The sequence below is a fragment of the Phalacrocorax aristotelis genome, chromosome 12 (genome assembly GCF_949628215.1).
Source record: "Phalacrocorax aristotelis chromosome 12, bGulAri2.1, whole genome shotgun sequence".
NCBI lineage: Eukaryota > Metazoa > Chordata > Aves > Suliformes > Phalacrocoracidae > Phalacrocorax > Phalacrocorax aristotelis.
This window is the reverse complement of record NC_134287.1, coordinates 2,029,744-2,055,007: the sequence shown is the minus strand read 5'-3', so window position 1 is coordinate 2,055,007 and position 25,264 is coordinate 2,029,744. Positions and strand designations below refer to the sequence as shown.

Here is a 25,264-nt window from a genome sequence, read left to right as displayed (position 1 = left end):
TGCTGTCTTACTGCCAGGCAATTCGATCAAGAAATCAGTAACATGGTTTTGGAAGTGAAATTTTGCATCATTGAATCTAGCCATCTGCTAATAGACTGTCACATCATATATACCACTGTCTCTTTTTGGAAAGCTTCATTGCTAAAGCAAAGGAGCAGAGAGATTGGATTCACTCTAAGCAGGTTACCTTCTGGGATTTGCACATAACATAAAACCTGAGACAGATTTATTAATTGATTTGTGACTTCAGTTCCAACAATATATGGCTCTGTTTCCATGGCAGAATGCAACATACTGTTTTACTGGTTCAACATTTTGGTTTTAGAAGATTGCTAAATATGTCTTTTTAAAGACTTCATTATTTAAGTCTCATTAATTTTCATTTGCATAATTATAGCAGCAGATTATAGTGTGTCAGGTCTTTTCACTAACTTGTCAGTCTTTCTTAAAAAAAAAAAAAAGTAGTAATTGCACAAACTCTTTTTAAAAGGGAGGATTTGAAGTCAGGGATGTACCTGCTTTTAGGAGAGGTTAAGCATCAAATAGAGAACAAATTTCCAAGTAATACCTGAATTCACCTCGCTGTATGATCAGCGTCCTACACCATTAGCATGTGCAAGTGGTGTAAAATGGAAAGAACCATAGTTTCCAGGATAAAGCCAATAATTGATCTTTTAATTTCTTTTGCCACAGTCATAACATAGTTCAGTTTGCTTTCTGCCCAAGGTTATTCTCTTGGTTTTTATTCTGTACACATACCTAGCTGGGTTGGATGCTGTGGATTGAGAGGTGTGTGTTTGAGTCTTACCCTCGACTCTTGCAGACCCAGATGTAAATGGATACCTGGTTTTTTCAGGCTCGGTGCACCTGAGACATCCCAGTGTCAGGCCAGATACATTGCACTCTGTAGCGCTGCTGGCTAGAGAAACAAAACCTTAAAAGATGAGTCCTGTAACGTGGAAGATGATGGTTGTATCTGTATGAAGTAACACATGTCTTAGTATACCCATGTTATCTTGCAAAGAAAGAAGAGTATGTTGCGTGACGAGGAACCTTGCTTCTGCTGTGAGAGTGTAAAAGCCTGCAGTGGCCTTGTTTAAATATACCGCAGGAGCTTTTAATAAATTAAGTATAGAATGGAAGAAACCTGAGACCGATGTAGTGTGTGTGTTGCACCATGACCAGAGATCATGCAAGCAGTGAGGACTAAGCTAGCTCTCGCCTCTCAAGCTGAAGTACAGGGCTGGGCACAGCGTGCTTCTGTGGCAACACACCTCTCACGACCTGAGGTCTCTCCTAGTCTGGCTCTGTGCACTTGCCTGGCCCGGGGCTGTGCTGGTTTTTGTGCGGCCCAGCGTGGTGTTGACACTTCCGTTGTTCTGCTGGTTGCATTGTTCCTTCCTGGGTTTCAGGCTTTGCTCTGCACGTCAGGAAGAGCTGTAAACCCTTGTCTGAATTTTGAAATGCAAGCAGTGTTTCGCAGCAGTGGGTGAGCAGCACAGCCTCTCCGGCAGCTGTGGAGCATGGGAGAACCAGGTTTAAAGATTCCCTATTACAAGGTTATCAGCGCAGGTGGTCTCCTCACCAGAACCTCTAGGAAGAGTCGAGAAATTTCTGTTAGTGACCCACAGAATATAGCGGCAGAAACGGCCTATAATAATAGCCCGTCGAGTCCCAACTCTGAGACAATGATCGTTCTTATCATATTGATTTTAGAGGCTTGTCTATTAAGTGTTTAATATGCCAAGAGCTTAATTTATTTTTTTGAGTTAGTTCAGCTGAATTCGGAATTCTTCAGTTACTCTACTTCTCACTGTGCTCTTGTTAGGTCTTACGAATGCGACTGCTGCCACACCTCTTCTCCAAGTACGTGGAAGACCTTGTCAGAGTAAGAGCAGGATGAAAGGCCTCGCGAAGTACAAAGAGTACTTCAGGGAATGGTCTGGTTTGGCAGATGGTGCTCACGTGCATATGCTAGTACAGAAAATAAGTCTCCAAATAGTGCCCGAGTTACTGAATTACTGATGGTTCTGTCTTGTGAAAAAAAAAAAAAAAAAAGCCAAGCCTCTAATCTCTTGTCATCATAAAAGTGGAATGATTAGCTATTATGTAGTAGCTAAATTCTGACTAGTCTATACACACACCTCCATCTAATTATTCTAATTACTGTAGCATTGCTCATTTCCTCAGCTATTGTTCTGTGCAGCGTTTGACAGCTGGCAGGTTCTGCTCCAGAGGTGGCCGCGTTTGACCTTGGGGGAAAACGTTTCTGTTCTGATTACTGCTTTTCCAAGGATGAGGCTGTGTGACCTCCCTTTCTAGTATGTGACAATAAAGCTGCTTTCTCACAACTAGCCCTTGAATATCTGACGTAGAGTGATACCTAACTCCACATGCTGCGTTTAACCCTGAAGATGATTGCTGTGCGTACCAAACTCTTCCGACTTGTGACTTGGTTGTTTGTTTGTTTTAATTTCACTGCAGGCTGGAAGTCCAACTTCTATCTCTGCCCCTCATAGCTTCTCTCGGACTTCTGTTACACCATCCAACCAGGACATCTGCAGGTAAAGTGTGGTGCTTGCATGGCTAGTGAGGCTTGTTCAAGGTTCAAATTAAGAGAAAACAAAACTGAAAAAGCACATGTACGGGGAAGGAAGCGATGTGGGGTTCCCATATGAAGCATTCCATTTGTTTGACTCAACTGCTGTCTAACACTGCTTCATTGAATCCCACTGACTGTTTGGTCCCGCTATGTTTGCCGTTCCCACACTAGCCGTAATTCTCATTTCTTCACTTTTAATTATATGTGTTCTCTTATGTAATTGTTTTTTACTTTCTGTGCTTTTATTCCACTGTTCTGCATGCAGTTCCAGTGCAGTGTTTTCTGAGTGTTGTCATCACAGTCCAGTGCAGTCTGCTGTTGTCCTGAAAAATCCTCACTGCCAGAGCCCTCTGACACAAGGGGTCACTGTGACAGTAATCTGTCAGGACACGTTACACGCAGCAAAGAGAAACTCCCGTGGGCAGGATCGGGGCCAGGCGCTCAGGTCTGCTAAGAATGTAAAGCCCACCCGCACTCTGAAATTCTCCAAGTCCCTCAATGACGTGGACCAGAAGGCGCAGAGCACCAGCGAGTGCTTTGACTATGTGGAGCGAACGCGCTCGGAAGGCAAATTGACCCCGACTCAAGAGCAGTGTTTAAGGATTAACAAATTTCATCTTAAAGAGAGGAAACCGCTGAATCTCAGGCCTCTTTCTTTTAGCAATTCTAAACACTCCTACATCCCTTCCCTTTCCAACTACTCGAACGCGTCGGGAGGAGCAGAGAACCACAGTGCTGTACATATCCCCTTGCTGGAGGACAAAGTGGACCATGACACCTCAAGGAGCAAAAAACTGTTGCGTTACCTTTTTTCCTTCTCCCACACCTCCAGCACCAGCAGCCTGCATAAGTTCCATGAACTGGAGAGCTATTCCAGTCACTTCCAAGCTGAGAAATCCTCCAGCGTGCTGGTGGAAAGCACAGACTTTTGCTCCGATGATATGGGAGACGATGACGTCTTTGAGGACAGCACCTCAGTGAAATTGAAAACAAAAGAGCAGCGGGCACCACTCTGTTCAGTTGAGAAGGACAGTGACCTTGACTGCCCTTCCCCCCTCTCAGAAAAATTCCCCCCTCTCTCCCCCGTGTCCACATCGGGGGACACCTGCAGGTTGGTTTACCAGAGAACCGCCTACCTTCAAGCCCTGCCATGTGCGGTGGTGACCGTTCTGCTTTCCCCTGCCTTTGTGCTGTTTCTGTTGTCTTCTTCGCCCTGTCGCCTTGCTTTCATATGTGCGATTTGAAGCATGCAGCCTTCTCTCTGCTGTCCTGCACCACCCTGATGCACTTAACAAGGCTACTAAGCAAAAGAATTTCTTTTGGAGTCAAATAAATTCTCTTGCAATTTGTTTCAGGTTTGGGGTTCTGAGACGGTAGTTTTTCCTTATCAGTGCCAAAACGGGGAATAATATGAGAGAATCAGCTACGTGTATTAAAGGCCAACGTGAACGTGCCTTAGCTTTTAATGAGCAATGTGTCATCTTAACAGTCACTGCTGGTTTGGTCAGAGGATGGGAAGTGAGGAGGAAAACAGACTGTTTGCTTCTGAGATCAGGTCAATATAGCTTAAGATGGGGTTTTTTTCTTTTTCCTCACAGTTTGTATCCCACCACACTCTTTTGTTTGTAAAGGGCTTTCTGGATGCCTTAGTTGAAAGGGGGGGTCTGAGCTCTGGGTGTTAGTGGTTGGCCTGTGTGATGTCTGTAGCGTGAGATCCAAAAGGATGGGTGTCTTTGTTCCAACTACAGAGGATTAATCACGCAGAGGTGGTGGAAGCAGCCAGCTCTGGCCTGTGTTCATGGTGACCTGTCTGCAGGTCTGCCCCACCCCAGCTCCAGAATGTGCTGAGGAGCAGGAGTCACCAAGTACAGGCGCAAACGTCCCATCCCACTACCTAGCATTTTACTGTCCTAATCGTCCTCCTCCCTGACAGCACTTTCTGAAGCTCGCTCTGTTACTGCTTGCCAATGTTACTTGATTTCCCCCCTCATCACCAGCAAAATCTAGTTCCATACTGGCTTGTCACCAACAAGATGCTGTTATAATCCACCCACTCCTTCATTTCCACTTGCCAGCTATCAGCAAGGTCACAAGAGGCAAGGCGCTACACATCAGTAAGAGATTTCGGTAATAGACAGGGATGGCAGCGTGCCAGACGTAGTTCTCGCATGCTTGGTAACTCATATTCGTTCCCTGAGCTCCTTACCATCGCCCTTTCAATTCATGACCTCTTCCACATGGTTAGAAGGACTTAGTGCTGTTTGATGCAACCCAGGGGTTGCTGTATCGGGTGTCTCTGCTACCTGCACAGTTAGGCTGGAGGGGAACGGGGAATTCTGCAGAGCCGATGCTTCCTTAGCAGCTCTTGCAAAGTAAGAAGCGGAGAGCAAAACCATTAGTCCATTCAGAATAGGTGTATTTTGGGGAGATTCAGTGCTGGAGCTTTGCAGTGTGGGTCTGTCTCTTAGCAGTTGGCACTAGAAATATTTGCACTTCTCTTGTGCAAAATTCAGGCTGTCTAAATTAACTCTTCGTGAGACTGGGGTGGGCTGTTTCGCCACTGGTTTGGGAATTTTGTTTTATCTTCTGTTTCAGAGCGTAATCCACGAGTAGCCGTACTTCTCTGTGCATACTTTGTCTTGGGAAGTGCTGTCTGATCTGTTTAAATGCTATTTTCAGTTAAGTGCAGTTGTTCTACGTGAAGCGTTGTCATTTCTTACCCTGTTTTTTCTTTTGGATACTGCATTTCTGTCAGGCTCTGTGTGTCTACGTCCTCTGTTAGAAAGCAGCTGTCTAGTTAGCAGTGTCTGTGCTCAATTATTTTGTGCCCGTGTATGTGCTTGTGCAGCAATGGAGTTCTTTAGTTCTAGCTCCCTTATGGAACACATCCCTTTGATATGTATGTCTCAGGATCCTCAGTGGACAACCACGTGTGATCACAGGTATTACGTGCCTCTTCCACAGCCTTTCTGCTTTCTCTTCTCCTAATGAGCAGCTTTGCTTCTGATTCAGGATATGTCACTGTGAAGGAGATGATGAGAGCCCTTTGATCACCCCCTGTCACTGCACGGGAAGTCTTCATTTTGTGCACCAAGCCTGCCTGCAGCAATGGATCAAGAGCTCAGATACACGATGCTGTGAACTGTGCAAGTACGAGTTCATCATGGAGACAAAACTGAAGCCTTTGCGAAAGGTAGGCACAAGACCTGCTTCCCCAAGGAAACGCTTTGTTAAACACAGGTCCACTCTGAAAAAAGGCTGTCCTTGTCCGAGAGCCCGCAGCACCCCCCACATATTTATCATGTTTCTGGGGCTCCTTAGTCAGGCTGGTCAGTTTTTTATGGGTGAAAAGGATTTAAATTAGACACCAAGCCTGGCATATTCACCATCCGTGGTATCCAGCTCTGAGAGTTAGCTGTTGTGGCCCGGCAGCTTCTGTGTGAATGTACATGCATACACACACATATACACGTATGTGCATGTAGCAACCTGACTTTTTTCTTTACATTACATTTTAGGGGTGATGCACAAAGGTATTTGCTCTGCAGTTATCCACTTTCTCCTTTTTTAAATATGGAGCTTTGTATTACCGTGATCTGCTTTAGTTTGCTGCTCTGAGATCCACGTGGCTTTTAAGCTGTCTTGAAAATATGAGGATTTCAGGTTAAACATACTTTAAATCACACTTTCTGAGTGTAAACTCATTAAAATCTGTAGCTTGTTTTCTTTTTCTAAAGGATCAAACCTATTTTAGTGAAAATATTACAGTGTAAGTAGAAGGTTTACCAATACATGTGTTTTTATTTTTGCCTTTTCTTAGACCGTGAATGACTAGGTTTTAGTACTTCACGTTGCTAGAACCTGTATTTTTGTTTTATAGAAGAGTACTTTTCAAAGTATAGGTACTTAGATGCTACTTGTATTGTAAGGCTGGATTTGCACTTGTATCCTTTTTGTTCTCCCACATCCTCCAGGCTTTCAATTTCAGTTGATCCTGACCATTGGGATTTTGAGATGGAAGTTACTGGTGTTCTTAGCACAGACAAATCTTGCCACATCTACCAAAGTGGAAGTGGTTAATAACAATAACCTCAGCCTGGAACCTAGAATAAATGAGAAACATTAAATTCAATTATGATGAGCCTAAGTCATGTAGGGTGGGAGGTCAGGACTGCAGCCATCCGAAAACTGTTAGAAAAACTTGTCCAGTTCCTAAAAGTGACTCCTAGCAGAAAATAAAGCAGAATTCAAACACCTCTTATTTTTTACGGAGTTCTACAGTGTGCCAAGTGCATAGCTTACCGTGTCCAGTTGACAGGACAACCTCCGCTTATTACTGCGGTGAATCGTTGCTTTCTAAGAACTGCATATTTTGCCTTGGTACCCTGTTGGCACAAAATGTGGTACCTCTGAGCTGCCGTATTGACCGGCATAGGCTCTGTTATCTACGCAGGCAAGCCTTTGCGCAGCCCAGCCACAGGGCATTTAAAGAAATTACGCTAGAGAATCCCACGTAAAAAGAGTTGCTGTTGTCGTCAGTCGGCTTCTGTTTTTTCTGTGCTTTCTCTGCCTGGTGTGGGTGGGAAACATTTTCTGACAATTTGTGCCCTGCGAGAGAAGGCTGTTGGGCACCTTCAGAAATGAGTCACCCAGCATCATTAGTTATATCTGAACAGGTCATCTGTGGGAAAGGGACCAGATGCCAGAAGGTAGGGACAGAGCCATAAAGAGAAGGAGAAGAAGGAATTTACCGCTCAAACATATCTAAAGAGTCTTTTTAGATGGTCAGCTGCAGCCAGAAGATAAGCTGCTGCTGTATCTTCAACTCGGCCTTTATGGTATCCTGTCAGTCAGGCAAAAACAGTCTGGAACTGGTAATTATGAACAGGATGGGACGAATAATAGGGTATGTGCTTGTCTGTAGGGTAGAAATGGAATTAACCTTCCTCAGCATCTTAAGGTTGTATCACGGCATTGAGCTATTCAAACCCTAAGTTAGTAAGGGAATAGGGTGAGAAACAAAACATGTCACAGTCCAAGTGAAGGCGAGGGGAGACGAGAGCGGGATGCTCCATTTTAAAATTTCAGTGGAAAAAAAGAAGACATGAAATTTAAATTTTCTGCTGAATTTTTTGTTTTGACAACACTTCAAAAACCCAGAACTGCTGACTATTTTAACTGGGAAATGCCACGTTCTGTGTCATCGGAATAAGGCAGCAGGGACCTACAGATTTGGGTTTCGTCTCTGGGCTAGTGCGTAGTTTGCAGAACATCTTCTCTCTTGCTGTGCAGTCATATATCTTGCAGGGATAAGGTGCTGCAAGTTGGCTTGGTGGCTGTGAAACAAGCAGTTCACAGGAGGTGTTGCCCGGCAGAGGAGCTCAAGCTGTGGAACAGAAAAGAGAAATATAAATTAGTCAAAACACAAGTCCTCGTGGCTCTGTGAAAGCATTCACAAATACATTGCTCATGCTCGCTTTTTGACAAAATAAATTATACTTCCTATCAAAAGTAAACACCTTTGTTTAGATACAAAAGCAATTTTCTGTCTAAAATACAACACCCAAAGAGAATGTTTTGTCCCATCTTTTTCTAGGAAGATTGAAAGAATGTAGCTCTTTAGCATGACATGAGTCCAGCATGTCATTGCTGGAAGTCTTCAGTTCTCGTTGCGTGTTGAGACTTGGCTGCCACAGAACCGGAGCTGTGGCTTGGACTGGCCAAAGAGATTGATTGTTGGCAAGACGGAGAGGATCACAAAGTCTCTGTTTCAGGGTTCAACCATTCTTGCATTTGTAAGAGTGGAAACAATAATTCAGGATCATTCAGGTGATCTTAATAATACCACGCAGGTCATCCTTTTCAAAGTCCTCTTTTTCTACAAATTATTTTAGGAGACGTCAGGTGCACCCATCTAGAAACACGTAGCTATATATGAGAAGCTTATGTGCTCCAGAATATATTTTATGAAAGTGTGAGGAAAAACCCATCTTAACTCTATGTTTCAAGCAGCTAGGCTGAGGGATGTGTATCCCACATGCCAAAACTTTAATTGTATACATAGGGGACATTGCCAAAAAAATAATTAAAAAAAAAAAAGCAAGCTTCTGGATGTCTCAGGTTAAAAAAAAAAAAAAAAAAAAACCAAAACAAAAAAAAAACCAAAAACTCTTTTAGGACAATTCCTTACATATTAGAAGCATCTATAATAATTGTCTACTTTCTTTGTATCTTTCCTAAATGACAGCGACCTGACTTTGTGGGTTCTGTTTGGGCTATATAAACATTATTGATAGATGCAGGTCTGGGGATATCATTTGCTGTGTCCTCTCACTTACAGAAGCTGTCATCCCAGTTCTACTCTGTATTCTTAGGGCACATGTATTTAAGTGCACTTGAAACACTGAAAATAAAATATGGGTGTTGCTGCTGTAAGTGGTGTTAAATGTACGTGAAGATTGAATGAAGCCCCCAGAGGTAGGAGGTGAGAACTCAACAGCCTTGAGCTGAGAGCTAAACAGCCTTGGCTGTGCACCGAGGCATCTGGGACTCTAGCAGAGCTCGGCGTGAGACGTCTCACACGCACTGGTCAGTTGGATCATGTACCGCTTTTATGGCAGTATTTTGTTGACTGCCTGCCTGAGCAAGGGTCCCCTTTGCCGCTCACAAGGCTCAGCAGTGGGTACCTGCTGCTGAGTGGGGAACAGATGAGGCCGCAGCCTCGCAAGGCCTCGCGTTAGGGTCCCTTGGTGCTGGAGTTGCCCCTGCGTGGGTAAGCGGGGTGTCGTGACGTTGTGCTGGGGCTCTGGGTCGGAGCTGAGCGATGAAAGGTCCCCTCCGGCACCAGGGCGGGCCGCCAGCGGTCACACACATGCTGTGGTCAGAGCAATAATGCCATCTGACTTTTAAAACCCATCTTAGGAGGAAACTGTTTTCCTGGCTGGTCGTTGTTCTTATCGACGTTCTCTTTTTAGAGTCTCTAGTAACGACAATAAACACTTAATCTCTTGCTCTGCTTCTGGATTCCTTGCCAGTGGGAGAAGCTGCAGATGACGGCCAGCGAGAGGAGGAAGATCATGTGCTCTGTAACATTCCATATCATCGCCATCACCTGCGTCGTGTGGTCTCTCTATGTCCTGATAGACAGGACTGCTGAAGAGATTAAACAGGGACAGACTACTGGTATGTTACTTGCTTATCTTCCCACAATATTCTCTTGGAATAATTATTTATCCTGAATGGAGAGAGGATGCGGAGCATGAGTGTGCAGGTAGTGTTTCTACTTAGACTAGTCAGCTTTAGCCTGAGGTTGGGTTGGTTTAAAAGCACGGTTCTAGAATTGTTTAGTTAAATCAGTGTAAATTCATGTGTGGGTGCTTTTTAAGTCTATTTCAGTCAATTTAGTTTGCACTTGTGAAATGCACAAATATGAGAGCTAATCCACTGTAGCCAGACACAAAATTGCACTGCTTTAGCTAATTTAGTTTTGAATTGGAACACTTACTGAGCAGATAAGGACATAAGCATTTATTTGCTGCTATGGCTACCTTTTAACTGAGCAAAACCAGAACAGTTTTTAAAAAGAAAAGAAGTAAGAGGAACCTAAACCCAAATCTTAGAGGTAAATCAACAGGCTTTACTTTCTAGCCTGTCATCTGTGAGCACAGGTTTCCTGTGAGAGCCATGTTAGGCTGGAGAAATTTTTGTGAGTGGTTGTGCCTGAAGCAGAAGAAATTCAGGCTGATTCTTAGGACTCCAATTCATGCAACTGAGGCGAGGAGTCACGGCTCACTCACGTTCATGTAGTGGCTGCCACCCCACTGCAGGGATGTCTTCACTTCTTGAATGGTAGGTTTTCTTTAGTATGCCAACTGTCAACTTACCAAACCTGAAACCTGTTTACCTGGGCATGCTGGGAATTTGCGGCTGTCACAGGACTGTTTCTCAGGCAGGTGGGGCTAGAAGGGCCGGGGTACCTACCCAGGCTGGGAGCCACCAGAAGGCAAGCTGTCCTTGCTCGCAGAGCACTGCGTGCCACCTACACATGCAGGTGGAAAAGGTTTTGTGGTGATTGAAGAGCATCACCTGGGGGGGGTGGTAGCTGAGCGTCAATAAACCTGCAAATCCTCAGAGCTGTTACAGTCTCTTCAGAGCAGAATCACACTTCAAACCGAACAGTTTTGCGGTTGTTTCTCGTTTGGGCTGAAGTTGGATTGTTCATGACTTCAGTCAGGAAGCCGCTCTGAATGAAATCTTTTCGTTTCTGTTCCATCCAACCCCATCTCTTCCATGTATGGTGAAAATGGTTGGCCTTTCAGCGTAAGGTTTCCATCTGATAGTGAAAAGCGCATGCTTTCAAAGATTTATCATCTCCAGGTTATTTTAGCCAATAGATTTATTAGATGAACATGAATAAGAGGAATAGTGTGAATACTTAGTACATGTTATAGTGCATTCTTTGCTCCATTCGTTTGGATGCTAAATCTGGGGAGTGCTGTAATGAGCTGGGGCGTGGGGGGAGTCTGTGTGGGTAATACATTCATGTCTGCCCAGGGGCAAGCATACACTGGCACTCCTACAGATGGCATCAGATAGCTCACCTGTGAATCAGAGGTTCGGGTATTAATCATGGGTGGGATTTCATCAGTAGTCACGCTGCAGTGCCCTTTGTATTTTGGGGCTAAAATATTTTCCTTTCTCCCACGCTACCGTGCATTTCCATTAGAACAGTGGCCTGGATCTTGGTAAAAACTTTGAAGACTTGGAAGGCCATGATTTTATTCCCTGAGAAACCTGATAGTGGGTGATTGAGCACGGTTTCATATCCATCTTGTGATGCTGCTTATCTTTAAAGAGGAGAGAGGCTGAGTGGATTTAGGACCTATGTGAGCAGAAGATGTATAAAATGAATAGTCTGTTATTTAAAAGTAGTTGATAGAGATGTAGCAAGATCTAATGTCTAAAGTTGAAGCTAGACCAATTCAGGAAAAGTAATGGTGGTCATTTTTAATTACTGAGGGTAAGCTTGCCAGAATGCTTCAGCATCTCCAACATTTGCAGTTTTGCATCAGAAGAGATGCTCTAGTTCAACTACAAGTTACTGGGTCTGATGCAGATAAAATTGTCTGGTCTCTATAACGAACGTGTCAAGCTAGACGGTAACAGTCGTTCCCTTTTGAGTTTAAAGACTATGATTCCATGTGCTGTGTGATCACAGAGTGGAACAGACTTCTTGGGTCACTGAGTTGTGTCTCCTGCTGTGAAGAGGAAACCATGTCATAGAATCCCTTTACAACCTGATCCCATTTTTGATTAAACACAGGTGTAAGAGGATGTAAACGTATTACTGGCTGTTGCCTTCACTCTGTGATTGTGCTGCACAAGGGCTCAGACGCAGAGAATCAATGGCTTTGGTTTTTCTCTGGTGGGTGAGAGTAAATGTCATATGTGAAGTAGAAGCCTGCATGCATTTGACTTGAAGAGGGGGGAGAAAAGGCCAAACGAGAAAAATGGCAAAACAAGAATAGTTTGCATGGCCCAAACTCTGTGACAGTTTCCTTACAGGATGTCTTTGAGAGATCTGATGTAGCCCAGCCAGTATTGATCAGGTCTGTTTTCTTTCTTCTTTTTTTTTATTTTCTTTCTTCCAGGGATTCTAGAGTGGCCATTTTGGACTAAGCTGGTGGTTGTGGCTATTGGTTTCACTGGAGGACTTCTGTTCATGTACGTACAATGCAAAGTGTACGTACAGCTGTGGAAGAGACTTAAAGCTTATAACCGAGTAATATATGTACAAAACTGTCCGGAAACTAGCAAAAACAATATTTTTGAAAAACCTGCACTAATGGAGCCAAACTTCGAAAGCAAAGAAATGCTTGGGGTTCACCATTCAGACACAAACTCTTCACATTACACAGAGCCAGAAGACTGTGCTGCAGAAATCCTTCACGTCTGATTGCTGGGGGAGGGCCGTTTCTGTACGTTCTTGAAGATTTAAAATACCGTTGTTTACTTCAAACTGCTCTACCTTTTTAAAATCGACTAAGAGCTGAGGGCTGGCGGATGAGTTTTTTTACATTTGTTTTTTGTTGGAATTTTTTTAAATCCCTTTGGCATATCTCAATGTTATCATGGTTGCATACCTCTCAACGTTTGTCTCTTGTGCTGGCCATTCAAAGAGCCACATGATCCCGGGTAGAATGAGCCTTGGGTTTGGTATCAAGCAAGCCACTAGCGAACTGTCATCAACTTCATGGAGTCTGTTACTTTAGAAGATGACTCTAAATGATCCTGCAATATGTGTAGAGTGGGGTTTGTTTGTTTGTTCTTTAAGCGTGATGAAGGAGGTTGTCGCAGACAGTGAGGGAAACGAAAGAGCTAGAGTCTAATCTACTGCTAACACTGCCACTAACATTTTGTCTTAGGCAGCAGGTGTAAAGTTTTGCTTTACGTATTGTGATGAGACTTACGAAGCATATAGCACTTTTAAAAATCTTTATTTTGTAATATGTACATCAAATGAGAATGAAACTTGAAAGAATGTCATTTTTGAAACATTTCTTCATTCTTTACCCCATTATTTTTCTGGAACATAAACCTCTTGCCTTATAAAAAAAAAAAAAAAATCAAAAAAAAAATTCCAACCTGTGATTTCCAACACATGCCCACATAATCTTACTAAACATAACACTAAAAAACTCTGCCCCTTTGGGTTTCCTTTGAGGAGCAATTATTTTCAAAGGATATTGCACTTGTGACTTGTGGATGGGTAGTAGTGGATGTGTACAGTGTTCGTTTTCAATGCGTGATGGTTTCAGTGCTCTGTTTTTGGGATGGGGTTTGCTTGGGGTTTTTTTCAGCAGGCCAGACCATCAACACACTTCCACATATATACCTGATGTAATTTTCATTCCAAACCATTGGCAAAGGGTTTGTTGCTATATTGGTAAAAATGTGAGCTGTTATGGAAAAAAAAAAAAGATACTTAATACAGCTGAAATTGGCTTTCCTTCTTCAGTACTGTGTCGTGTGAATTACCCAAGGATTTGAAGTTGTCAGAGGAGATGCTGAGATCAAAGTCTAGGAAGTAAATACTGAACTAAGAGGATGAGTTTAAAAACACCTGCCTGGTTTTAGTCCTGATGTGATGCATTACATGGTCAGAGAATAGCTTTGTCTGTGCTTTTGAATTTGGGACTGGCTTTTTAATCAGTCAGCCTTCATGAAAAGAGAGGGACAGGTTTAAAATCTGTTTGCAGGGCTTTAGACAGCGTTGCCCAAAGCCTGCGGTGTCGGCTGTTAATTCACTGGACTGATCTGCTTCGCTGAACCACTGTCCAGCTTCAAGCCCACGTTTGACCAAAATCTCAGTGTGACTGGAGCACAAACAAAGCCCCGTGAAAGTCAGCACGCGAGGCCTCTGCATTTGAAAGCTGGCTTTCCCTACCTGAGCCCTGTCTTAATGTCTGTAAAGCCAATGATAATCTTCTGGCTGGTCTCAGTAGGAGTTGCCTGGACTGCTTAGTTAAGTAAAAGCTGCTGTTTACTTGTTGAGGTTCTAAACTAAATCCCCAGCTCCGGTTCAGGTTTTACTTAGTCTTTTTCAAGTACAACTTTCATCGGGCAAGTTCTTTTTGTAATAAAAGTAGTTGCTTTAAGATTTCCCAAAGAATAACAGTAAGAGAGCAGTGATTTTTTTTCCCTAAAATTTCAATATTGATTTATTTCTAAATTAATATTCTAAAAGAAGGCAGCAAAGGGACTATGGTAAGAGAACACACACCAGCGGTTTCTAAGACCTGTTAGAGGAAGAGCGTGTGCGTGCGTGCCTCTGCGTGATCTCATGCTTGACGTTCACTGGCTGTGATCTTCATGAACAACATGGTACCTTGTTCTTGAGATATTTTAAAATACCCAGACCTCTAGGCAGTCCTAGCAAAGCTGCACTGGCATGGTTTTTGTACTGCACTGTGTGTCAGCATGTCCCATGCTTATGTGATACGGGCAGGCAAACCCTGCGTTCCCTGCTAGTATCAGGGCAGCAGCCTTCATGACCGTACGCATGTAGAGTGTGTTGCCTATGCCTGCCATAATTTAAAGTGCAATTACTTGAGCCCTTTCCTGAACTCTGCTGTGGGTGATCCTCTTCTGTTACAAGAACCCAGATAATACACTGTCTTGTGTTGGTTTTTATTTTTCCTGTAAGAAGATTTACTAGATAAACTCAGGTGGGTTAAATACCAGGTCTTGCACACCATCGTGTTCTTCTGAAATGCCCAAGGCACAAGGCTTACGCGTCCGTGAGATGCTCACGTTACAGCCGCAAGAGGCGCAGCATCAGCTGCCGGCCGATGCTGTCCGTGTTCTCTGATCTCTGGCAGTAGGTGAAAGGAAAATGGACAAGTTCTAGCATGAAACCTGCTTGTTCTCCAGCTCACACCTGAGAGGCACCGGCGTCTGACCAGTGGTCTGGCAAGTGCTGATATGGCATACTGTAACGTGCTGGTCCTGTTTCAGTCACTGTCTTACCTGATTCTTGGCAAAGCATGGTGAAATCTCATTTGGTGTTTTGGAAACACCACGTGGCACATGCCAGGTAATTTTCAGTGTATTCAGGATACTGAAGGTTTTTGCTGTGCCCCTGTGCATCTTAACTTGGGAAGAAGAATAATCTCCAGCAAAATCATCTGGGGGAACGTATTTGCAGATGAAACTTTTAGCCAGTGTTGCTGCTAAGGTCTTTTCTGAATGAAAATTAAGGCCTAATGTTTAAACTCTTTAATGCTGTTTAGGAATGTCTATACCAGGAAGGGCTGCGGAAGAGATCCATCTGTCAGGGGTTTTCATTTATGCTGGTCACACTTCCCATGCAGATTCTTGCTTGGAGTTAACAGTGGGCTTCTGGAGCTGCAGTTCTCTGCTTCTGCATGGTGCCATCGAACGGTGGGAGAAGGCTTGAATGGTGCTTTTTCCTTCTTTCTCCTCAAGGAGGTACTGTTAACTTATTTTCAGCTTCCAGCTGTGAGGCTCTGATGCTTGCTCAGGTGAGCTCTGTCCTTCCTGCTCGGACGTCAGTAAGGGGAACGACCACCCCTGTCGAGTCAGGCTTTCCAACACTTCCTTCTGGCAGCTTTTGAAATGACTGAAAGGGAAGTCTGACTATTTTTGGTCCTTGTTCCTTGGCCAAAGTTAGTTTGGGTTACCTGGGACTTTCCTGGGACCAGAATTCAAGTGGGAGGGAGTACAGGCTTAATACCACCTACCACGATCCCTTCCCTAGATTGCCAGAGCCGTAGCTGATATGTCCCGTGCCCTAGACACATGACCAGACTCCGTTCCACTGATTTACATCGTGTCCAAAAAGGCGCTGGCTGTGCCAAGGAAATTTCCCCGCGGTGTCGTATTTGGTGTATCTGCCAGGTCATGAACACGCATCACGTGAGAAATACAGGCGTGTGCTGCAGAAGGTTGATCCTGTGTAAGAGATGTTAAATTCCTATGAGTTCTCAGGATTTTCTTCAACTGTAACCCTGTATTTTGGGAGCAGGGGTGGTGTTTAAAACGTTGCCCTGTGCCCTGAAGAGTTGGCCAGACCTGGGGACAGCTTCCTCTGGTTGAATGTCATTGAGATTGGCTTTGCTTCAGCAGGAGGGATTCAATGGATGTTACACTGAGCCTGCAAGGGCTTAGAGGAGTGCTGGGCCTCTATGCTGTACGTGGGAAATCCCGGGAAGCAATGGTAGTTCCCTGTCCGAGCCCAGTTCTGCCCATCCCCCGTACTGGTCAGGGCACCGATCCCACTGGTGCCAGTGCTGTAAGGAAGGGGCCCACTTGGCACACCGCTCTTCAGAAACCTTTGAAGCGGCGCATGGCTATGGCCGTGCGTGGGAGCTGGTTGCTTCTGCCCTCATTTCGGCTGGGTAAATACCTGTTATACAGTGGCACCCGGGTCCCACTGAATTCCTCCTAAACCTGAAGCGTGTTGAGGTACAGGTTTCTGGTGCAGTCTGCTGTGGAGGTTGTGGCCAGCAGTGAAAGGGAGGTCGCTGACCCTGGGATGGGTCCCTCGCAAACAGGAGTGAAACAGGGCGACTACAAAAGGAACGATATTGCTGGCTGGATTTTCGCAGCGTTATATTAGATATGCAAAGAAAACGTCTAAGCAGGACCATTTATTTTGTGATTATTTTTTAGTTTCGAGATGTTGCAGTGTCTGTGTATTCCAATGAAGTACTGAAAGCACTTGTCTTGATATAGAAGAAAACTGTTTAAAAATTGCAGCTGATCTTGTATTTAGGTAAAACGTTTGTAGATAGGTAATTGTATAACGTTAACTTTACACTGGCATGTGTTGTATAGTTTATACAAGACACTTCACACTTCTGCAGAATTTTTTAGTTAGTAAATTTCTATTAACTTAAATGTATAGTTTTGTATTCTTTCTTGTACGTTTGTTTTTTTCAGTATTACCACTTGCAGAATTATTTTTAGTTTCTTAAACTGTAATTGGTTATTTGTGTGTGATACACAGGGTTATTGACTGCAGCAATAAAGTGTTTCTATAAAAAATCCAGAACAAAACAAAGCCATTATAGTATCCATTTTGTTTGAAAAAGCATTAGAGGCCCATGAGAGAGAAAGATTGAGCTCTCCAGTAGAAAGATGATGATCAAAGTGAGTTACTTTCACTGGAGTAAACGTGGCATTTGATGGCTCTTCACTGTAGCAGCCCAACACAGAGCAGCACCCCATGGCAATTTGATGTTAAAGTGATTCATAATGATCAAGGGATAGTTAACTCTCAGAAGTGAGCGACTCCTTCGGTGCAGTGAGAAGATACGACTGTGCAGGTGCTTTAGGCTCAGGTGCAGGAATCACGGGGAGAATTTTCTGGCTTGAGCCATGCAGGGGGTGGGGAGAGAGGATTCCTGTGGGCCGTAAAATCTGGAGCTTCTGGAATAGACACTGAGTGTTGCTGCGAATGCTTCATGTCCGAAGTCATCGTTCTGACATGCATCGGTTTCTATGCAGAGGTGCAGAGCAGAAGATGCTCCGTACTGTGATTCTCCTCTGAGAAGAAAAATAACTTTGTGTAAGCACGGAGCGGTAGATGGCTGCGTTTATCCTTCATTGCTGATGGCGTGAGTACGACTGCAGTGCTGCGTGTGCTTTCGTGCCAGGACCGAGCCTCAGAATGGGAAGTCTTGGATAGGTTTCTGGCAGCAGTAGGTCAAGGAAAACAGCGCTCTGTGCTGCTGTGAGAAAGCCTGTAACAAACACATGAATGCCAAAGAGCAAATAAGATCTGGAAAGTTGTGTCTGTAACAGACACAAGGGGACTCTAAGAAAATCTCTTAATTTGTATTTCTTTGTAAGGGGCAATCAGTTTTTCATTTTCTTTTAGGTAAGAAAGGGGAGGAAATCTTAGTACTGCAACCCTAGAGAGGTGCTTCCCATGCAAAACAAAAGGCTCTCTGCTGTATTCCCTTAGAGAAGCAAGTCTGGTTATAGTAGATGAAGCTACCTGCATGAAGTTTGCAAACCCACCAGCAAGCCCTCTATACAAAAATACGCTGCTAGAGAGATGGTAAGACAATTCCCAGGGCCTGCTGTTTGACTGACAGTCTCTGGGATGAAAAGCTGATAGACGGTTTAAGTAACAGAGCCTGTAGAGTCATCTGGCTGCTAGTTAAAAGGTGCTCCTCATCCTGGGTTCAGGCACCTCAAGTTCATTATAAAATAACTTCTTCCCTCTTGTAAACCTCATTTTCATCTGAAAGGGTATCACTGTCACTCCATGAAGTGTGTCCATCCCCGAGGCGTAGCAGAGCAGTGGCTCGGCGGCACGTGGCACAGCTGTGACTCCAGGAACAGGATTTTTCAGCTGGTCCCCAGGAACTGGAGCTGTCTGGGGTGAGTAGTTACTGGTATTTGGCTGGCAGGACCCGCACGACTTGCCTCTCAGAGCAGGACAGAGGGAGGCTGTCGGGAGGCAGGAGGGCAGCGGCAGGGTTTGGCAAGATCCACCCGAGTGCCTTGGGGAGGATACGGAGGTGTCAGATGGTGTAACTCCAGCTGCCGACTCTGAAAACCAAGCCCCAAGAGTCCAAAAGAGCCAGGCCTGTGCCTGCACTGCTGCTCAGCCCATCCCGCAGGGACTGTACCTCCTGCTCCAACCCCCCTCTTCCCACAGCCACCCTGCGGACCTGTCACCCACCCCCTCCATTGCAGATTTCCCTGCCCCCAGCCTGTTCACCCATAGCATGGGGTGTTTGCCCCTTTCCATTCATTCTACTTGTGCAACCCAAATTTCCTTCCTCTTCCCTGCTTCCTCTTTCACCACTGTCATTGTTTCTCCGTCACTCAGCTTGCCTCTGGGCAAGGCTGGGCAGAGAGAGTTGTGCTAGGAGGAACCAAACCACAACCAGCATGTGATTCGTAGGAACGACCGTGGACGTACCCAAAAGTGACACTGTGCAAATAAAGCTCAGTGTGGACTTGCGGTCCCAGGTTTTCCAGGCTCCCGGCTCTGTTGTGTAGGATTCCCTCTGCCATTCTGGGGCTGTGTTGTGTCACCACAACACAGACGGTCAGAAGAAGATGCTTTTTCAATCTTGGGATAGGTGACATCAGAAGATCTGGCAAGAATATCTTGTTATAGAACAAGAACCAAACAGAGGAAAAAATTAATTATCTTGGCTAAATGGAGAGAGAGGGAAGTATTCAGAAGGGAGGCAGGGGAGGATTTTTGGAAAAAAAATTAAAAAATCATTAGAGCCCCGGGTAAAGGAAACGGAGCAAGTTCAGTGCATTACGCAGGGTAGAATAATTGGAAGTGTAATATTGCTCAGACACGGTCAAATGATGGCAAACTTCAAGAATACTCTTTTAAAGTGTTCTAGGGAAAAGGCAAGATTGGTGGCAGAGGAACTGAAAGCTGAAAACAGAGAGGAGACCTTGCTTCAGAGCGTTAAGGAGCTGAATGAAGTTGTCTCAAAGGCTTTACAGAGGAAGGTTTGAAATAAATGAATAAAACAACCAGAAGGTTGCACAGAGCAGAGGGGGGAAGATCACCACTCAGGGTGCGCTCGCTAAATCCCCACGCTTCAAGGAATCAGGCTTGCAATTCCTAACACTTTAAAGACTTCACTAACATTTCTCTCTCGGTCATTTTGCTGGGAGGCCCTTGCTGTGCTGGTTTGCTCTGATACTCTCTGTCTCAAAGGCCACACAAATAGGAGAATTCATCACTGTTAGAGCCATGGGGTCAGGCGCTGGGGACAGCAGGTTCCTCTGTGGGGGAACAGTTGTCCTTGTGGTTGGGAGAGAACGGGAGGTGTCTTGGGCTGACGACTTGACCCCAACTGAGAAAACACACCTGTCTTTGAGAGTATATGCAGTATTTCGTATGTGCTTTACCCCTGAGCATCACAAATCCACTCGCAAAATACCATTGTTCCCTTCCTGTGGATAAACTGATGTCTCTCTGCAGTCTGGCTGCCACTTGTCTTGCTCTCGTGCTTAATTTCTGGCTCTTGAAAGTACTGCGTTAAAAGAGGACTGATTCTGATCACGGGATGAGCTGAGATAGTGTTTCTCATGACAGCAAGGCGTTGGTTCATTTTATCCTGAAACTGTGCTTTCAGGACCGTGCTACAATCATGGCCACCCCTAAGCAGCCACTGCACCCCAGAGAAACCAGATGGGAATTAAGTCAAACCACGGAGCCGTTTTCTTGCAGCTCTGGACCAAATTAAGCTGTGGCAAAAGTTAAAGGTATTAGTTCAGGGATGAATTTGGACCTGCCTGACTTCAGATTGGAGCTGGTGTTGTACAAGCCTCTAGCAAGACTCTACCTTTACTGCTGGGGCTTAGGACTTTTGCACCAGCCTTCAGTCTCCTACTGCTATTTTAGTTTCGCTCTTCTCAAACGCGTGCGGTACCAGATGGTACCAGAATAGTGGCCACTAATGCAGCTGTATTCCTTGTGCTTGTCTTGTCCATGGCTTACCTGCCCCCGGCCTCTGCTCTCCCCTCCTCTTTGCAGCGTTACCCGCGCATCCTCCCACCACTGATTCGGGGTAGGAAGGCTGAGAAGCAGGCTGCCTTCTCTCTGTCTCGCTCCTCTTTTCTCTCTTCTTGCCAAGTGCCAGAGTAGCACGGCTACATCCACAGAGGCAGGGAAAGACTCACAGCCCCTTGCAATCTGGATGATCCCTTGCACAAAAAGTATAAAGACATTGTAGTAAGTGTTGATGTTGTAACTCCATTTGGGATTTGTGAGAGAGTCAGCTGGTGCCAGCATTGCCGCCGCCAGGATGGCAGAGCAAGGACAACGCTGTGCTGAGCTTTGCAATCCTAGAGTTAATTTCTGGACGCTGAGCTGGGACAGAGGCAGGTCTATGAACAAGGAGTTTTTCTTGCCTTTCTGGTGGAGCAATACACAATTAGCACCCATATGTTCTCAGCTATGAAACCCATGCCCCTTAGATTATTTATGTAGCTTGGAAATTTCCGTAGGCTCTACTGATCCCCTCCATCATTTGTTAATTACCATGTTGTGTCATTCCTCCCCACTCCCAGGCCTTTATTAGCATATTTCATGAGAGCCATCTGCCCACCCAAATTGCTTGTAGCCTCAGGAGGGCTATAAGATATGTGACATCTTCGCAGAACAACCTTGTTTTTCGCTGGCATTGCAAGGAGACAAAGAGGGACGGCAGCTGAACTTCAGCTGTGGATTTCCATGTAGTAAACCTGAGCGATGCTTAGGAGAATGAGAACTGTGAGTAACAAGCCATAAAATCCATGGCAGAGTAGATGTGTCCCTTGCACGGGGCTGTCCTAGCCCCTGCTAACACACAGTCAGGTCGTGTTTTTAAGGGCCCGGTTTCCCAGCTCCCTCCTTGTGAGTGCACAGACGCCACCACTGCCTTGTGAAGCCACCTTTGAGTGAGGAGTGGGGCGCAGAAGGGCTCGAGGGCAGAGGGGTTGCAGGCAGCGGTTCCTCACTGCCCAGCAAAGAGGCTTGGGGAGAGATAAGCCCGGCCTCGCCGCCTGCATCGGGTCCGCGACCAGACAGGACCGGTGCTTTTGCAAGCAGGTGCCCGAAACCAGGAGCGGGTCCCAGCAGCTGCGCACGCAAGGACTGCCAGGCATGAAGGCAGTTGCTGACGGCGACTAGAGATCGCTTACTCTGACACCTTTTGCACTTTTCACGCTGGCGCGGGAGGTAATATTGCCTGCCACCTACCAGCGGCCCCGTCTTAAAATAGAATGCAAAATGGGGGGTGGGGGGGAGGCGCGGGTTTTCCCCTATGTTTGTTCTGTTTCCCCGTTGGGAAGGGCGGTAACGTTGCACTGCACTTAGGAGGCCAGCCCCGTCCTGTCCTCCCCCCTCCCCGAGCGGCCCTGCTCCCCTCCGCCCCCCCCCCCCCCGCCCCGCGCTCACGCGTGCCCGGGGGGTGCCGAGGCCCGCCGGGCCCAGCAGGGGGCGCTGCTGCCCAGGGCGCCGGCGCGCGCCCCGCCCCGCCCCGCCTGCGGCGTTTCCCGCCCCTGGGTGTTTCCCCTCAGGCCGGTGGCGGCGCGCGGGAGGTTGGCGGGCACGTGCAGCGCGTCCCGCTCCCGAGGCGATGGCGAACCCCGCTCGCTCCCGGGCCTCGGCGTTGCGGGGTTTGAGCTCCCCGAGCTCCAGGGGGGAGCCGGGGGTTCCCTGGTCCGTCCCTCGCCGGCCCAAAGCCCTGGGCGCCGGAGATGCTCGCCCTCGCGGCCTGGGGGTGCAGGCTGACACCGCGGCCTGGGAGCCGCTGGTCCCCGAGCGGCTTCCACAGGCTGCGCCTCCCTTGGTCTCCACGCCCTCCACCGGCTTAGCAAAGGGCCAGAGCATCTGCTCTAAAATGCAGCTGCTGGAAGAGGAGGCAGAAGCGATGAGGAGCACAACCTGCCTTGGGTGAGTTCGTGGTTTCAGAAAGTCAGCCGGGGTCCTGGGGTCAGGGTCTTCCTCAACCCGAGTGGCTCAAGCCTCCCTCGCCGTCCCCGGGAGATGTGCCCCGTGCGAGGTGCAGCACGATCTTCCCTTTGCAGCTCGGCCCGCGCCAAGGGGCCTCTGGGGTGGCGTTGGGGGAGCAGGGGAAACCCTGCAATGCCAGTCTGCGTCTGGTCCCATAGCCTGCTCCTTAGGCCACGCATCTTGGATCCAGCTATGGGACCCAGCTGCTACTTCCAAGAGTGGTTTCCTTGTTTGACACCAAGCAGCCGTCTGATACAACACGGGAGAAAGTCGTGCTGGGGTCTTGTACAGCGGGGGTCTCCTCCGGGGTGAAATAATGCAGCCTCTTGATGAATTGGCTGGGTTTGGTTTTTACATATCCTGCCATTTTGTATGGCAGGATTTTGATGAAACGTTTGAAGTTCGACCAACAGTAAACGTAATCGATTAATCATTGAAGGTGGAAATCATCATAAACGTGAGAGGTGGGACAGGCACAGACTGAGAAGAGGCACAGCAGTGAAGGGGCTGGAGAGAGGCAGCAAAAGCATTCCTGCAAATTTCATGTACGGGACTGAGCTTACCTGGTCTTGTCTTTAATGAGCTGATAAGAGAAGTTGTAGCAGAGCGGCGAGGCTCCTTGGTCACCGCTCTGTACCGAGGAGACCCCAACGGTCTGAAAACAGACCTGATGACCCAGGGGAATGAGGTGGGGATCAAACACTGCATTGGAGCTGAAACACAAAGAAACACCGAACGCCACCCGTGGAGGTTTGCACCTGGCTTTGCTCTGTATTTGCAGCAAACCAAAGGCCCCCAGAAGGTGGCCTGTGTCTAACAAAAGCTGGTTCTGAAGAAGGGTTTCAGGTATATCTTTCGATGAAGGCTGTGAACCTAAATTTAGAAACTTTAGGGCTGACGGCACTTGTGCAAGAATGAAACTGATGCACGATTTCTTTGAAATCTTATCTAAAGGAAAGAAGAAACCAAGGAAGAACTTACGAGTTTATGGTGCACTTCCGTGGGGTAACCGTGTCGGTGGAAGGGATCGCAGTGCAGCGGGCAGGATCCCTTGCTGGTTAAATCTCAGGAGGAGCGATCAGGTCTCTGGGCTGGCATTCCGCAGGTGCCTCGGGTGTGCCACTCGACTGTTGGTAGTCTTGCACTTCTGGGCGTTATTTAAAAAGTAGCAGCAGCCTAGAAGTTCATGCTGAGCAATTCAGTAGAGCCAAGGCAGGCACAGTGAATTTTTTATATGCCTGTATGTAAATACGTACCCTGAATGTGGGAGAGCCTTGAAATCTGAGTCACAATATAGCGAATGGTTGAGTCTCTGTTTGTACAGCAGACACGAAGGAGACCTTCCCGGGCTTGCCTGCGTGACTGTAGCCCAGCAGCATCACACTCGCGTGAAAGAAGAACAGGAACCTTTCAGAGCATCGCAGGCCGTCCCCATCGCTGTGTGGCCACAGTGCTTAAGTAAGACAGGCCACGGTGTGTCTTGGGTAGCTGCAATTTTCGAAGCTGAAGCAGAGACTCCAAAAGCATATCTTGCAGTGCTGCCCAGCAGTCCCAGATGCAGCAGCCACGCGAGCACAGCACCTGAGGTGCAAGTGTACCACGAGTAAAGCACTTCTTTTGTGGTGGTTTTAATTTCACTTGCTCTGTGTACTTGTCACTACAAATTCACAAAAGCACAGAGACTAGCCGGGCAAACTGCCTGGAAGCAAGGAAATGAGGAGCTCGGTCTGATCACCGAGCAATGGTGGAAGGGCACTGGGGTCTGCAACAGCCCCGACCTGGCCCCTTTCAGCACGATGTCGTGCAGCTGCTGCTGGCAGCAGCGTGAAGGAAGATCATCAGCGGGGTAACAGGGGTGACAGCATGCGGTATTTGCTTGCCTGTTGGAAACGCAGGAGAACAGCATTGGTGGTGTTGGTGCCTGAGAGCCAAGTGTGCAGTGTCACTGCTGTGGGGTTATTTTCTCCAGGGTAGGTTGGACTGTGGAAGAGGCACAGCCAGCTCTTCTGTTGTCTTCTCTGATAGCATCTTAACAATAGCAGGTGTTTGGTGCTTGGTATACTGAGGGTGGGGGCTGTGAAACTGGGATTTTTAGAGAGCTTTGTGGAAGCGGAGGGTTGGCTGTGTGTGTACAGCTCTGATGTGTAGATACGCCGACAGCGTTATGCACGGTCGCGCAAGGACAACAGGGTGTTTGAGAAGCTCAGAAGAACGCAGGGAAAAAGCATGCCAGCAGTAGTGCATGTGGGGGTCTGGACCTGCAAAAAGGGTACGCGGATTTGCAGATTTGGTGTATTTAACAAGAGTGCAGTATGGTGTAACTCTGGGCAGTAAAAAGAATGGGATATACGCAGTGTACGTGAGGGGGTAGAGTATGGTGGTGTGTTGGGTCGGGGTGGTACGCGTGTAAGGTTTGGGCATAGAAGAGTGTGTATGCCTGCAAATTGGGGTGGTTAGGGGGAAGCGTACAGAGCGCAGAGCAGTTTGAGGGTACATGGCTGAAATCCTAAGTGTAGAGGTGGTGAGGCACACCGAGCCGTGTGAGGGTGAACTGTGCAGGGCTGTGCGTGGCTGTGCCTGGCAGGAGCAGGATTGCTCTGCAGAGCAGCGCGGTGTGTGCTGACAGCTCTGGGCGCTCCGTTGGGTTGTGCAAC

The 25,264-nt window shown here is 46.7% G+C and overlaps 1 protein-coding gene and 1 long non-coding RNA gene across 11 annotated transcripts in view; one reads left to right on the top strand and one right to left on the bottom strand.

The window, feature by feature from the left end:
• Positions 1-13,147, top strand: part of MARCHF8 (membrane associated ring-CH-type finger 8) — a 94,385-nt gene extending 81,238 nt beyond the window's left edge. For 8 of the 10 annotated variants that reach the window (XM_075107650.1, XM_075107655.1, XM_075107656.1 and 5 more), the window contains 5 exons: positions 2,485-2,564; positions 2,868-3,713; positions 5,615-5,795; positions 9,637-9,784; positions 12,253-13,147. In XM_075107650.1, coding sequence (XP_074963751.1) covers positions 2,485-2,564; positions 2,868-3,713; positions 5,615-5,795; positions 9,637-9,784; positions 12,253-12,557 — 1,560 coding nt within the window. In that variant the 3' untranslated portion in view covers positions 12,558-13,147. The remainder of the gene's footprint in view (positions 1-2,484; positions 2,565-2,867; positions 3,714-5,614; positions 5,796-9,636; positions 9,785-12,252) is intronic. The other 2 variants (XM_075107658.1, XM_075107659.1) reach the window with 1 other exon arrangement.
• Positions 13,148-14,293: 1,146 nt separating this feature from the next.
• On the bottom strand, positions 14,294-25,056 carry LOC142063666 (uncharacterized). Its single transcript, XR_012662822.1, has 2 exons — positions 23,592-25,056; positions 14,294-17,868 (listed from the first exon to the last, which is right to left on the bottom strand). It is a non-coding gene; the product is annotated as an uncharacterized LOC142063666 (long non-coding RNA).
• Between the last annotated feature and the right edge of the window lie 208 nt (positions 25,057-25,264).